Raw genomic sequence first — 16,218 nt, forward strand, 5'->3', positions numbered from 1 at the left:
ATTGGTCAGCATTACCCTTATGTTTCCTAGCACTTATGTTTTCTAGGGTGGTGGGTAGTCTTTTTGGCCTTGCCTACATACTGCTCTATGGAGGCGGCAAAGGCCTTATCCAGTATCCAGACGCACACGGGTAACAGCTGCAAGCCATCCCTGGAACAGCAGCATGGCTTGTCATGCTTGACATCTCAAGCAGACAGACATTAGACCCTCTTGGACTGACAGCTGTAACTGTGCCAGCTGTTAAACATGAGCATTCTTTGTTTGTACTGTGGCATCATTCTTGGTGAGGGTTGGATGCTGCACACAGCCAGTGTCATACCGCCCTGGGGTACATACTCGGAGGGACCATCCATGTCTCTTTTGATGTTGACCAGGGAGGTACATCTCAGGTAATTCACAGCAGCATGGACATTGAGTGCATCATATTTCTGCTTGCCTTGGGGTGACCTGCGTACTTGTGTTATGTGGCATTTTGTGGCAGCCTACAGGCAGCTTACTCTACCCTTTCCCTTGTTCAGTCTGGTGAGTGGGACAGCAGTGTGTCTGCCTATACAGACACCTATTACGACTGTATCAGGCATGCATTTTCTCCTTCTGGCCTGTGACTGTTTGGCACACCAGCTTTGCGTACTATTCATTGCATGTGCTATGTTTGAAGGTTGTGGTTGCTTGTGATCTGCTTTGGAGGCTTCTGTTGGTGTGGTGTGTTTGTAATTAAGGCCTCCGGGAATATTTGTCTGTGTTTATGTGTTTGGTTTACAGTTGTGGTAGGTCTATGTGGGACTGGGTTTGTGGTGTATGTGGTTACCTTCTCCTCCTGACTAGTTTTGACAGAACGGAGTTGGTGGAGCTCAACCTCTGGTTTGGATACATGGATGCATCTATCACATATATTTGTATTTATTGGAGGGTGTTGTGGTTGTCTGTGTACTTGGGACTGGTGTCACATTGTCTCTGGATTCACAGATTCTACTTGTTGTGGCTGGACTTAGTGGATTGTATGTGTGGACATATGTTATTGCCATACTACGGGTCAGTGATTACTTCCCTTTTTATGTTTGCTCTATCATGTGGTAGCTTCCTCATTCTCTTGCATGGTTTGGTAATGGTTGGAGTCCAGCATGCCAGATGCCTGCGTGTATGGCATTGTGTGTTGTTGTTATTTGTGATTGCATACTCCAAGCATTCCTGGCTGTGTTCATGGAATGCCTGTATAACATGTTCTGTGGTGTGTCCCATATTCTGCACTTGCACAGGGCCTTTTGTGGATTCAACATCGGTTTTGAGGGCTGCAACCTATGCTTTACACATGTTTTTCATTGTGGTATTCTGGCCAGGGACTGGGGTCAGGATGTGTATATCCAGTGTGATTAATCTATGGTCTGGTCTTACCAGTGAGGGTACACTTCTCATCTTGCATCCAGTACACATGTTGCTGATTATCACATCCAGTATGCTTACCCCTCTTGTGGGAGTGGTACATTGTTCCTGGGCATTTTGGTTTATGGAATCTGGGTAATTTTCTCCTACTGTGTTGGTGCTAGTATAATGCTCCCGGTGTATGTCTGGGTATTTTCAGTCAAGCAATATAATGTGGTTTGGGGGGCTTGATATATTCATGCATTCCGACATAGGCCAGGTGCAGTTCCTGGTATTAGGGCAGTAGTCTGCAGCAGGCTATATACTGGGAGGCGGTTTTAGCCATTGGTATTTGACCATGGCTAATCCATGCTGATTCTTGTTGTGGTACCAACATGGGGGTGTGGTTATCATTGCCATTTCTTGCTAGTCACCCTCCTTTTGTAGCTTGATCCATGTTTTGCAGCTGTACAGCACAGTATGAGGTGTGACCTGGTAGTGTTAGGGTGCTGATGTGAGCCTTGACCCAGTTGTCTATTACAGGACTGGTATCTACATTCTCCATACTGTGTGCGTTTACACTGCGCACATCTTGCTGTTTATACATCTGTCATTGGGTAGCATTACATCTAGGTTCCTATCCCTTGTAGAACCTATGAAGGTGGGTTTGTGTTTTGAGACTTACCTATTCAGGGCATGCTGTGGGTACTGACAGCCTTTGCCAGTATCCATGGGGCATGGCATGATAGGTGCACACCACCTCTAGCAGGTGGTGCATCATGTCATGCTCCGCATGTCTTCCCAGCCTGAAACACATTGGCTCCCCTTTGACTAACTGCATTGCTTCAGCCAGTTATTGCACTTGATCATCCCATCGTCATTTTGTGGCTTCATGCTTGGTGAGGGTGGATGTTAGTCAGGGTGCTCATGTGTGCATATAGTACATGGTGTTACATTACTTAACACATGGCATTCATGCCTCAGGTGGTGCTGCAGGGCTGCCTCTGTCGGATGCACATATTACACTTCCCTGTACATGTTTGTGAGCAGGTCATGTCATTTTAGGTATCCATGTTATTATTTGAGTGAGTCAGAGGGGGTATAATTCCCAGGGTTCCTACTGAGCCAGTGTATGTGCTATGCTTTGCCTCTTTGCCAAGGCCATGGCATACTGGGCACGCCCCCTTCTGCCTACTGGGGCAGGCTCAGGTTGTTCCTCCTCCGAGTCACGCTCTGCCTGTGATGGCCTTGGCAATGGTGGGGGGCTGTTTGGCCCGGCCCTATGCTGGTCCTGCTGCAGCTGTTTTCGCAAGATCATATTATGTAGCTTAGCACATACCATGACAATTTGGGTACATACAGTTGGTGTGTACTGCAAGGCTCCACCAGATGTGTCCAGACACCGGAACTGTGACTTGAGCAGCCCAAACACACGCTCTATTACATTACGTGTTTGTGCGTATGCCTCATTATGGCATTCCTGTTCAGGTGTGTGTGCGTTTCTGATGGGTGTCATCAGCCACGGCTCCAGTGCATAACCTGCATCCCCCACTAGGTGTCCATGCGGGATGTCCCCATTGGCAAATGTCTGGTACAGCTGCGTCAAATGCCAGATGTGGGAATCGTGGTAACTCCCAGGGCAGCCAGCACACACATTCATTATTATGCCCTGGGCATCACACACGACCTGGCAGTTGATGGAGGGGAAGCCCTTGCAGTTAATGTAGGCCCTACCCCGCTCACCGGCTGGTGCTTTGATGCGTATGTGCGTGCAGTCTATTGCACCCACTACCTCAGGGTATTCCGCTACTTGCTGGAAGAGACGCATATTGCTGGCCAATACCTCACGGGCATTGGGGAAATATACATGATCACTGACATGTGCTGACATGGCATCCAGGAACTGGTGCAGTACCCTAAAGGCTGATGCCTGTGATATCCCCATCATATCGCCAGTTGGTCTCTGGAAGGTACCTGTTGCTAGTATTCTTAGGCCAAAACATACCTTGGTTTCCATTGGGATGGGTTCCCCTCTGTTGGTTCTGTGTGTGAGGCGTGGCCTGCACAGCTCAACAATTTGCTGCAGGAGCTCTCTGTCTACTCTATAGCACTCTACTATCTCCAGCTCATATAACCCGTGGTAGGTGACCCTGGGCCTGTACACTCTTCTCCGTCTCCTCACTGTGGGTTGTCTGGCACCATCTGCATTGCCACCACCCTCAGCAAGTCGCCTATGTCTCATTATGACAGCTATGGCAGCCCCTAACATTTCTGCTCTGAGTTCAGCTTTTTCAGTTTTCACTTCTATTAGCTTACTCCTGTCTTGCAGTGTCTCTTAAGGGAAACATCCTGCACTACTGTTTGCAGAGTTTTAAATGCTGGGCTGGGCTACTATTCTGCCTGTGTAATTGCCTGCTTCTAATTGTTTTCACCTGCTAGCTTCAGCAGTTATCCCTACTAGCTTCCTGTTAATTCTGTTGCTTCCTTTTTCCTCTCTGTTTCCTCAGGGGGGAGCAACGTGCATACTATCCGAAACACGCTCACAGTGGCTTACACACGTGCACACGTGCTTACACGGTTCAGAATCTACTTATTCAGGTTAAAACGCGCGCACACCCACGCAAACACTGTTACACGTCTGCCAACAGCCTCCAACATACTCAGCCTGCCCTACACGCACACACACCCGCGCAAACACTGTTACACGTCTGCCAACAGCCTCCAACATACTCAACCTGCCCTACATGTGCACACACCCGCGCAAACAGTATTAAACATCTCCCAACACGCTCCCACATGCTCAGTCTGTCTTACACATGCGCACACTGCCCTACTCGCACTTCATGGCGCGCACACATGCACATGCACGCCCAGCAAGAAACTTTGGTGTAAGTAACAGTGTACACCTTCCATTTCTTGACTTTCCATGACTTATCTAGTGGCACACCTCTTTCCATGATCTGTGTCTGTCATCTGTCATGTTACACTGGCCTCCAATGAACTGCATTTCTTTCTACCATTCCCCCCTGTGATGTCACCTATCTCCTACTCTATTCCTCCCCCTTATGTATCTCTTACACTACTCAGACTGTGCTCATTTGCTATGTGACTGTGAGATTCAGTATCCTAACCCTCATTTACATGAGATTGCCTACTAATGCTTAGTTACATGTCTTAGACTCAGCTTCCCCCCTTAGCAACCACTACACGGTGGCCATGTTGTTTTTGGTCTGCTGGTCCCTGCATTGTCATTCCATGTATTGCATGAAACCCACATTTGTGGGTTTATAACCTTCTTTTTTATGATTTTATACAGCGCAGCCCGTTTGCGCGGGGCTGCGCTGGGTTTAAACATCGGCGATCGCTGAAAAAAAAAATTATATTTTTAATATTTTAGCATCGGTTTTTATTGCCAATGGCCACATATTTGGCCATTGGCATGCTGCCCGAGTCATATGCACCCTTTTTTTGGAGCTGAAATGGCTCCGTTGTGGAATTTGCAGAAACGTACTCAGTTGTCAACTGAGTACATTTCTGCAGCTAAAACGTCTCTTACACGGACTGGTTTCTGCTTCGTGGATCGCAAATATACCTCATTTGCATACCTTTTGGCTGCAAGTGAGGTATTTAGCATGTCCACGCCCAGTCCGTGTAAGAGACGTTTTAGCTGGTCTTACACGGAGTTTAGGGCTGTTCCTGGATCGCGAGGCTTGCATGGAGTGTTGCACGTCTCTTACACTCCGTGCAAGCCTTCGTGAATCCTGCCCCATGAGTCCTTTTGCATATTTTCCAGCTCAGACAGACCAGACAAACACTTACTACCACAAGATGAATAAATGCAGACTTCCTAATGCAAAAACACAGTAGAAGAGACCTACAAGTGTAATGCTACTACAAACCGCTTAAACGGCTAGATGGTAATCCCTTTGCTGAAGGCAATTTTAAAGAGCCTTGCAGCAGTAACAGTGAGAGGAAGTGCATTTTTTGTCAAAAAAAAATAAATCAGTGAAATGCTCACATAAAAGCAGGAAACAGTAGTGATCACTCAAAATAACATAAATGCAATATAGAGAACAAATGTACTTACATTTACCTGGCTGGCACTGGATACAAGTTAAACACCTCTGGAATGCAGGCTAGGATTCCAGGCTTTACTGAACTCCTGGAAAATGAGCAGGAGGCAATATATAGTAAAGGAGGTTTACTCAAGAACAATACTGGTTTGCTGTGAGGGCACTCAATACTATGGATCTATGGATAACAATGGGTGAGAAGAGTAAATATATAGCTTATACAACAATCAATAGCAATGAAAGAGAGGAGGGAGGGACTTTGGAAATCAGATTATAGTAAGGGATGGAGGCCAGACACACAAACTTATAAAACAACAACAGCAAAAAATGGGACAGTTAAGAAAACTTCCAAGGAATGCCATTTATATAGAGTGATTTCTAAAGGAATCCTCAGAAATATAAGCAAAATCTTAAAATACAGGAAGCAGCTTCTATGCAAGTCTTCAAATTTAACATACATGTTGCTGGAGCATTATAGTCATGAATATATTGAACACAGGCCAAAACATTATATATCACAACTGATAAGCTTAAGCATACTGAAGCCACTGAGCCCAAGTTATAGGAATTGTTGAGGGTGACTGGGGTAGTGTGGTTAATCCAGATGCAGAGATGGTTGATTTTGCCTGTAGTCATCATGATGGTGATGTGCCAGAGAGGAGGGTTGCTAGAGATGCTCAGAGGATGCCTACTGCCCACCTCCTCCTAATGCTCACGTGTCACTGCATGCCAATAGACATATGTATAGTTTCATCATGGAGGCATAGGAACATTCAACCAGAGCCTTAGAAGTGACAGTACAAGTACTAAACATTGTGCATTTAGACAGACAGAGATGGTTATATCCCTGTAAATAATTGAGTGTATAATACAAATGCGTATATTTTGTATCACCATCACCACCACCATCACCACCACCACCATCATCATCATCATCAATATATATGGGGTCAGTGTACTTTGTCACCTGTCACCATCTCTGTCTATTCAGTGCCACTTCCTAACTGCTTCGACACTCATGGCTGACTACCACAATCTTCTCTCACACAATCTTTCCACCTCTTTGCTGGATGCCCTTGTTTCCTCTTGCCACCTTCCTGTCTGTCCTAAATCTTCTTCACTAGATTGTCTCCTGATACTGTAATCTGTTTTTTTTTTTATCTTTTCTGTAATTGATGCTACTTTGGCTTCTGCTCTAATGTTCTTGTTTCATTGTCTGTCACACAGTGTGCATCCTACCACCTATCTCAGGCACTTTATTTCCATCACCTCTAGCTTCCTCAACTGCTCTGCCTTTACTGCCCAGGTTTCCATACCATATAGAAGTACTTGTCACACCATTGTTTTGTACACCTTACTTTTCATCTTCTGTGGCATTCTTCTGTCATATAATATCCTTGACACTCAGTGCTAGTTGGCTGCAGCCCCTCTGATTCTAGCTTTGATCTCCTCATTCAGACTTCCCTTCTCCTCGACCACCCCTCCCAGATATTTGAAACTGTTAATTTGTTCCAGTATTTTCTCTTCTATCTCATTTCTCACCTTCTGATTTCCCCATTTGCTGCCATTACAACTTTATTATCTATATTCAGTTGCATTCCTTATTCCATTATGTTTTACATTCCAGTCCTCTACCCTTTGCTAAAGTCCTTGCTCAGAGTCTTCTTGTAATACCATATTTTCTGCATACAGCAACATTGCTGATCTGTCCGTTCCAACCTTTTTGCTAATGTAAACCATCATTAGTATGAACAGCAGTGGGCTCAGAGCTGAACCCTGATGCAAACCCATTCCTACTGGGATCCCATCTGCAAGACCGAATAATGTTTGTACTTGAGTCATTGGACTCTTGTACATAGCTTGCTCTAATTCAACCAATGTTTATGGGACTTCAAACCACTGCAGCACTGCACAAATCAGCTTTCTCAGGACCTTGTCATATGCCTTCTCCAAGTCTAGGAATGCCCATATGGACTCTTTCCTCATTTCTAGCTTTTTCTCAAGTATCTGTCTTACTGCAAACATCGGGTTGGTTGTGCTGCACTGGTCATTTCCCATCTAACCTTCTACTACTCTGCATATTCATTTATCAATCAACCTCTCTAGAACTTTCATGCAGTGCAATAGGAATGTGATATCTCTACTGCCCACAGTTGTGAATACGCCTTTCTCTCCATACTGCTATGAGTACCTTCAGGAGCCATTTCTCCTATACCTCAACTAAAATCTTTATCATATCTGCTGTGACCTCATCTGAGCCTGCTGCTTTCCCCTGACTTTATTTTCCTTAATGCTGTTCTTGCTTCTTCTGTGGAGGGATCCTAACAATGGACAGCTGAGATCTCTGTCTGGACTTTAGCCCTTTTCTTCATTTACTATTTGTGTGGATTTTGTATATTGTCCCTGTGCCTGAGTGGATTTTCTCAGAGTACTATGACCCCCCCAAGATATGTTAACTTCTTAGGTGCAGGTATATATTATATTTCCCTTATCCTTGCGGTTCTGGTCATGCCTGAAAAGGGCCCATCATGACCATTTCATTTACCTATTTAAAAAACAAATCAATTAAATAAAAAATACTTTAATTACTTTTTCAGCAGTGGTATGTAAAACATAATTCACATATTGATAAACATTGTATATATTTGTGTGCTTTAGAACATATGCAATAAAAAAATCTCAGTCTATATTGAAAACATATTTGTGAAAGAGTATATACTCAGTTCTACAATTATAACAAAGTTTTAATATATTGACTTTATTTACAGGTGTCCTGCAGTTCTCTTTGAAGGACCAGTCTATATTTATGTCAGTACATATCCCCATGCAGAGATGGACGCCCTATACTAATATTTACAAAGAGCAATATGTATTGGCATGTACAGATGATTGTTCTACTTTGATGCTGACTCATATCTATATCTCTGTCTGCACATATGACTTCATGAATATAAATGACTGAGATGAAATGTTTGGTATAGCCAGATATGCTTAAAATCCTATATGCAAACATTCCCCATAAAATACTAGCAGTAGTAATAATAATAATAATAATAAAATTATTATTATTATTATTATAGTGGCAGAAAGTATGTCAGCTATACATCACCCAGTTATGAAGTGTACGCAGTTATGACTTTCTGCTTCCTTTATTTAGGTCTTGTCTTTTGCAGTGACCACCTGGAATATACCAGTGTTTGCATTGTGGCATGCATTCTTTGGTTAAAATTGAACAAAAAATATATACTTTTCCATGCAACATGTTGTAATTATTAGGCATTGCTTTAATGCTTCACCTGTTATAATACATCCTATCATGAAACTGCTAACAGCCCATCCTGTATATCCATCTGAATATGCAGAGATAAAATCATTCCTGCTGTTCCACTTATTAGATAAAAATCTTCCAAAGTCACATGCTGACTGTAGACACTGTCTTGTACAGACTGATGTTTGAATGTTTTTCTTTATGCGCACTTAATGTAATAATCTCCTAAATACCTCTGTGAATATAGTCTGGAAAGCACAAAATTCAATAGAAAATAATCCTAATCCAATTAAACAAATACTTCATTTTGCACTTCAACAAGAAAATTGAAACAATCATACCAACTGATATCAAAAACTGAATAAAGATATGCATGTCTCTAAGGTTATTATTTTACTTTATGATAAATCACAACATAACTTCAAATATACGACTTACCTTTGATAATATCATTTATTCGAAAGGTTGAATTTATAGGTCGGTCTAATGCTGTGTGATGAATTCTGCAGGTAACAAATGAATCTATTTTTGCTGGAATTGTGATGCTACTTTCTACTTTGTATGTCTTGTCTACACCATATGAAGTGACATCTGTTTTGGGTCCCTGAAGCTCTGTCTCATACTGCCACCAGGTCACACTGATATTTTTGGGGTAAAACCCTTCTGATTTACAGGTTAATGTCAGACTTTCATTAAGCTCAGTTCGCATTTTTGACCCAGAAATTGATGGAGTGGAAGGTTCTATTTAAAGAAATTAAATATTATTAATGTGTGAAACAGAAATGTAAAATAAATGCAGTGCTACTGACTACAGAGATGACACAGTTAGTTATCACAGACAGTTATACGTGGTCATGAGATAAACTATATAGTATTACAGATGCATTTACAATTCAAATTCAAAACATAAAGCAATGAACTTTTAAATATCTGAGTTATATTATTGTGTTACTATATCTAGAGAATATGGATATGTGGTTCTAAACATGACGTGACCACATAGGGAAACGGAACTGATTGCTCTGAAAAAATATATAACTTGACATTGATTAATGCAGAGATGCATTTGCATAGTGCAGTATGGCATCATAGAAACAGAACCCGCATTACGCACTGTTGCCTTACACATGAGACCAACAAAAATATGTGAAGCTTTCTAATCCCCAAAATCTGTCATAGATATGAAAGCCTGATTGTATATTAGCAACATATGTTATAGTTTTATATAGTAGTTATAGTTTTAGAATTCAGCCTTTTCTTCAGCATAAAATTACCCTGAGTAGAAACACATAGCCACAAAAGTCACATTATGCTTTCCTAATTGGAATCATTAAAACAATTACTGGGACGCAGTAATCATTGCAAATATTCTGTGAATTTGCAATGCTTAACACAAAAAAACGCCTTCCAACCATGGAGAAGTGTGGCATCACAGAAAAGCCTTAAAATATACTTCAATGAAAAACAACACAGAAAAATCAAGTCACACGCAGTAGCTGAAGATTTCCTAATCCAAATAGACATCATTTTGGAAAAAGTTTCACAATAGTTAACAAAGGGGTACATCTTAATTTTAACATTTAGCCATTTCTGTATCTGATTCAATAATAATCAGCAAAATTTAACTAAATATGACTAAGGGAAGGAGTTTAGATAATGAAGGAAATGGCACTGAATGTTCTATAAGATAGGGATATAGTTAAACGAAGTAATAACTATCAGTTTTTAATAAGTAAGCATTGACAAAGCACCTTTCTTCAAACAGTATGTTAAATAATTGTATAAAGGATCATTTAAGATGTTGAATGTCATATTAAAGCTTGTGGACTGAATATTCCTGAATGTGATTCTCTTATTCAACACACACATACACAATAGAAAATTAGACTATGATGAGACATGGGAAAAAAAAAGATGAACAAAATGAGAAACTACAGAAAGATTTAATAAAAATCATTTCAGAGGCATCAAAGAATTATCCTGTTGGGGCAGATGAAGGAGTGACTATCCACTGTGCTATAACAGACTAATAAGGGTTCTATTTAAGATTTTAAAGCGATAAAGTACAAGTTATCTGTGAAGTAACTGGGACTGAAAGTTTTTTTAAAACCTTTTTATTAAAAATTTTTAATACTGCAATATGAAAAGATAATAGACAATGCACAACCAAAACAATGAAAGCAATATAGACTTATATACAACAAATAATCTGGGACTGAAAGTTGATGAAGGGCTGTTACCTGTCTCATAGCAGGGCTAATAAAATGCATTGTTAGGCTGATCTTAAAGGGCCTAGTTTTCATCAAGGCTAATAGAAACACAAAATGGATTATCTACAGAAATGTTTCACAACTGTATTCTGAACTTATCTCTGGACACAAAGACTATAAAATGGTTCCAGTCTTACCTTGATAATAGACAGCAGGCAGTGGGACAACAACCTCTCATCCCATCTCCCAGTTACCCTAGGTGTTCCTCAGGGCTCTATATTGGGCCCCCTCCTTTTCTTAATATTTATCAATGACCACAGCCCAGCTATTCCTTTAACTAACTGTGTACAATATGCAGATGATTCAACAATAATCTGCTCAGCTAAATCTCAATCCCAACTAAAAACTCTAACTCAAACAATGTTCAATAAAACAGAAAACTGGTTTCTGCAACGCTGCCTCCTCTTGAACCCCCAAAAAAACAAACTCTTCACTCCTACCCGTAAATCACTCCCAATGAACTTTTCAATCTTATCCAATAATGGTACACTCATATCTCCAGATCCAACAACTAAACCTCTAGGGGTAACCATTGATAACAACCAGAATTTTGAAACGCATATCAACAATACCATAAAAATTGTCAACAGGAAACTAGGCTCCCTCTATAGGATAAAACCCTTTCTCTCCCCACTAGCCAGAACCACTATTGCCTATTCTCGCCTTATCTCCACACTTCTTTATGCTTCTTCCATATATACTAACTTGTCAAAAAATAACCTTAATAAGCTGCCAACGCTTACAATAGCATTGCCAGATTTGCTACTGCTTCCTCCTTTTGGTCCCATCACTGCCATAACCTGAAACAATTAGGCTGATTAAAGCTTCTGAATCAGAGTCACTTTAAACAACTCACCATTGTGCACAAAACCCTTTTCCAACCTACCAATACCCCAATACTTGCTAGTCTCATTACCCAGTATAAGAACCTTTCAACTTTACGCTCATCTAATAAACTACTTGTATCAACATGTAAATCTAATAACATGGCAGGAGATGCTCTGCTCTCAAATGCAGTTGGGAAGTATTGGAACCAACTCCACCATGAACTTACATCACTGTCTTCATTTACACTTTTTAAACACAATCTGAAACTCTATCTTAAAACCCATCGTTTATGTCCCTGTACAAATCCAGACTAATCTCATATTATATCCCAAATACCCTCTCTTAAGACCTAATTCCTGCTCTGTCTGTGTCTTTTTAGATCAAGGCCTATCCTTGGCAAAACATATCTTATCCAAATAGAGATAATTTAAAACACCTAATTAAATTCTTCTGCATATAATTCTAAAGCATCCTACTTAAGGCAGGCAACAAGTATTGTTTAAACTGTGAGCATTGCTGAACTGTTGAAACTTGAAGTATGTATTTGTTTAACAATTGCTTTCTAGTTACTAATGAAGTATTGTACATAAAGTCTAAAATATCTTATCTAATGCTTGTAACATGTTTTTTGTATAAACTGTGAAGATTCCTGAACTGTTTAAAATTTGTAGTTTTTAACTGTATAACGACTAGTACCTGTATGTTAGTAGTCTAGTAATCTCTTGGAGCTTATCTCCCCGGGACACTACTGAAAATGGACATAAATCCAGTTAGACTATCCCGGTCAACAAATGTAAAATAAATAAAAATAAATAATAAATAAACTTGGTGAATGTTAAAGACACCGTATGTGAATATAAAGTCAATCAGGAGAGTAGGCCTTACCCATACTATGTTTAGCCAAAACTTCAGTACTATGTTGGCTTTAAATTTTAAAGAGCATTCCTAAAGACAGTGAAGAAAAACATTTACTGAAGTACAAGAACTGAAATGAGAAATGCACGCTAGTCCTCTAGCTCTATACCTCTGACTGTAGACCCGATGACAACAGTTCACTGACACATGACGTCACCAGGAAAGGACACAATGTTCTTTTTATTGATTGCCAGGATACTGATAGCTGAATACATACATACATAAATAGAAATATTTCAAGCACGGGCATTAAAAGCCCTTCTGGCTTGCCAATATACCATAACACTTCTTTCCATAATAAGTGTCCAGGCTGTTCTTAAAAATATCTAAAGTAGTACTTACTTTAATGTAATTTGGTAGTCTGTTCCAAGCATCTGCTATTTGGTCAGAGAACCAGTTAGTACACATCTCATCTCTACAGAATCTTCTACATAGGTTGCCTGATGATTCTCTAGTACTTTTTGTTAAACCCAAACATTCCCAGAGGTAGTTGTCCCTAAATGCCTTATATAAAATCTCCTCCTGGATATCTATAACAGACACTGTACAAGTTCAGAAAGTTTAGTGTTTTATAATAACTTAAATTTTCACATCCATGGATGCTCTTGATATATGTTCACTGTACTCTTTTCAGTTTATTCATGCTTGTTTTCTTATAGGGTTTCCATATTGTTGTTCCATACTCATGTTTGGGTCTGATGTAACTAACAAACAATGACTTCATTATTTTTGATTTCCTAGACTTTATAAATCTTTTTATACAATCTATATTTCTATAACTATCTTTAACCAATTGGTTGATGTGATTAGAAAAACTCATAGCTGAATCTACCCGGGTTCACTATGTAATCCTGACATACTGAAATCACGAATTTCAGTATGTCGAAATCACATAACCGAAACCCACACAATCACGAACACTTACAATCATGAAACACACATTCCCGAACACTTACAATCACGAAACACACATTCCCGAACATACACTACACATACACCACAAACACACACACACACACATACACACAACTGCCCCCAAAACCACACAGGCATACCTTAACTAGATGTAAGCAGGGGGGCAAGCCCCCCTGTACCCCCCATGTGGTGGGCTGTGCCCCACACACCCGCCTACTTATATAGTTTAACTCTGAGATCACACAATCACATACACAAGGGTAACTCACACACACACACTTTACAGTCCCCTGCACACACACATCACTAACATACACTAAAGCCCCTATCCAACACACTCATACATACTTACCTACACAGACACCTATACAACAGAGACACACACCCCTACTTATACATATTTACTCCTAGATCGCACAGTCACAAACACTGCTACAACTTACACCCATACATATCACAGCCCCTTCCACACAAACATCACAGGCAAAACACACACTAACACACACTAAAGCCCCTAACCAACACACTCACAGCATACTTACCTTAGTGGACACCAATACATCCAGAAACTGCAACACCAGAAGCTTTGAAATTCGGCATTTCGAATTTCGCGCTTCAGATGTTTCGGAATTCTCAGACTTCAGTATTTTAATTTCGAAATACTGAAATTCGTGATTTCAGTATTTCAAAATTAAATAGGGAACCCATCTACCCATAAACCCAGGTCCTTAAACGAGTCTACAGTTTCAATCACTGTGTGCTGTAGTAAATATTCACCTTTTAGTTTATGTCTCCCAAATCTCATACGCTTAGTTTTTGATGTATTTATCAGCATATTATTCTCCTGTGCCCAAATGGTCAATTTAGTCAAGTTATACCTTATCTGTAACACATGTAATCAGTTTACCCAGTTTCAGGTCATTTGCATATAGACAATAGAACACCTCAGATGAAAAAGTTAGGTCTGAGAGATACAATCTAAACAAGTAAGGCCCTAGGACAGTTAGTCCTGTAGGACACCCTGAGTATAACCAGAGATTTCACCTGTCCAGTTGCTGTATGACACTTGTCATGTCCTATTTGTAAGCCATGCAGCTTTCCATCTTATCAAGAGTACATCAATACCTAGTTGCACTAATTTATCGATCAGTGTTTTGTGTATGACCCTATCAAATGCTGAAGTTAAATCTATATAAATTACATCACAGCACATTTTTTCATTCACATCTGTTATTATATTGTTGCAGAACATCATGTTACAGTTGGTAATAGATATGTTTTTAACATATGCATGCTGATATATGGTTTCAAGTCCCAACCTATCTAGTTCTGACAATAACTTATCTAATATTACCTTCTGCATTATTTTTACACAACATAATAAAAGGTATAATGGTACCGTAAGTTCTTGCTGAAATGTTCTCAGGTCATTGTTACTAATTCCATCTCCTCCCTGTGCTTTGTTTGGATCCAGTTTGCGCAGTTCTTTTTCAATATAATCTAATTTCATTCCAGTATCTGGGGCTACCCGGATGTCACTAGCATAACATATTACCCCTTGCATGGATCCAAACTGTTTTGCATAAGATTTTGTAAATATATCTATAATCTGTTATGTCTAACAATAAATTATAGAATCTGCACCCAGTTTATCAGTTTGTGTGTCTTTACTCTTTCCACATCTTATGTATCTATAAAAAGGTTTCCTATTATGGTCAATAACTTTATATAAATGTTCTACAAATTTTTTTTATCTTGTCTCACACTATGCTTAAACTGTTTGCCCAGCTTGTTTATTTCAGTTTTCAAAGTTGTAGTTCGACCTCTCTTCCATTTCTTGTTCTTATGGAAATATATCCCCCTGATGTTGTATGCCTAGATCCTGATGATAAACATTTTTTTGATTTTTTGCACTCAAAACAATTTCTCTTTCAAAAACTTTCCACGTTCCATCTGCAGTTTTTCCACCTCACTCCAGTTAGTTTTACATAGTGACTGTTTTGCTTTCATATAATCTGTAATTAACCTTCTGTGCAATGGTTTAGTTTCAGTTTGGCAGAATTATCTAGCAACAAATTAACCTTTATAATCCCATGATCACTGCACATCAGTAGTGGTAAAACTTGATTTGAAGTAACAGTAATTTATTTAGGAACATAAACAATGTCTAGTATGTTCCGTCCCCTGGTAGTTTTTTTACACTCTGAAGCAATTCTTGCTCCTGAATATAAATTGTGAATAATTTCCTTACCAACATTGTTGAATCAATATTATTCTAGTCTGTTTCTGATCAATTTAAGTCCCTAGCTAATATTATTCATCCCTCCTGTGTTTCAAGAAATTATTCTGGTTCCACCTCTTACGCCATAGAAAGAGAATTTCCTGTGTTCTGTTGGTGAGTAGCCATGATTGAGCACAGTAGAGGAGGGGATATTCCATTTACTAAACAAGATTTGTTCATAGTACATTCCAGAGACTGAGAGATGAGTTTTAGTCTCATCTGGCTGTGGCCATTATTGATTTCAGGCTTCGTGATCCAGTACTGATAGTACTCCCATGGTATGTAAGCTGACTGGATGAGTTTTTTATG

General features: G+C 39.9%; 1 protein-coding gene across 1 annotated transcript in view; it reads right to left on the reverse strand.

The window, feature by feature from the left end:
• LOC122789800 (tyrosine-protein phosphatase non-receptor type substrate 1-like) overlaps positions 1 to 16,218 on the reverse strand; it is a 502,255-nt gene that overhangs the window by 377,821 nt on the left and 108,216 nt on the right. The window contains exon 3 of the mRNA XM_044057242.1: positions 9,139 to 9,441. Coding sequence (XP_043913177.1) covers positions 9,139 to 9,441 — 303 coding nt within the window. The remainder of the gene's footprint in view (positions 1 to 9,138; positions 9,442 to 16,218) is intronic.

The sequence above is a fragment of the Protopterus annectens genome, chromosome 15.part0 (assembly GCF_019279795.1).
Source record: "Protopterus annectens isolate FY-2018-M chromosome 15.part0, PAN1.0, whole genome shotgun sequence".
NCBI lineage: Eukaryota > Metazoa > Chordata > Ceratodontiformes > Protopteridae > Protopterus > Protopterus annectens.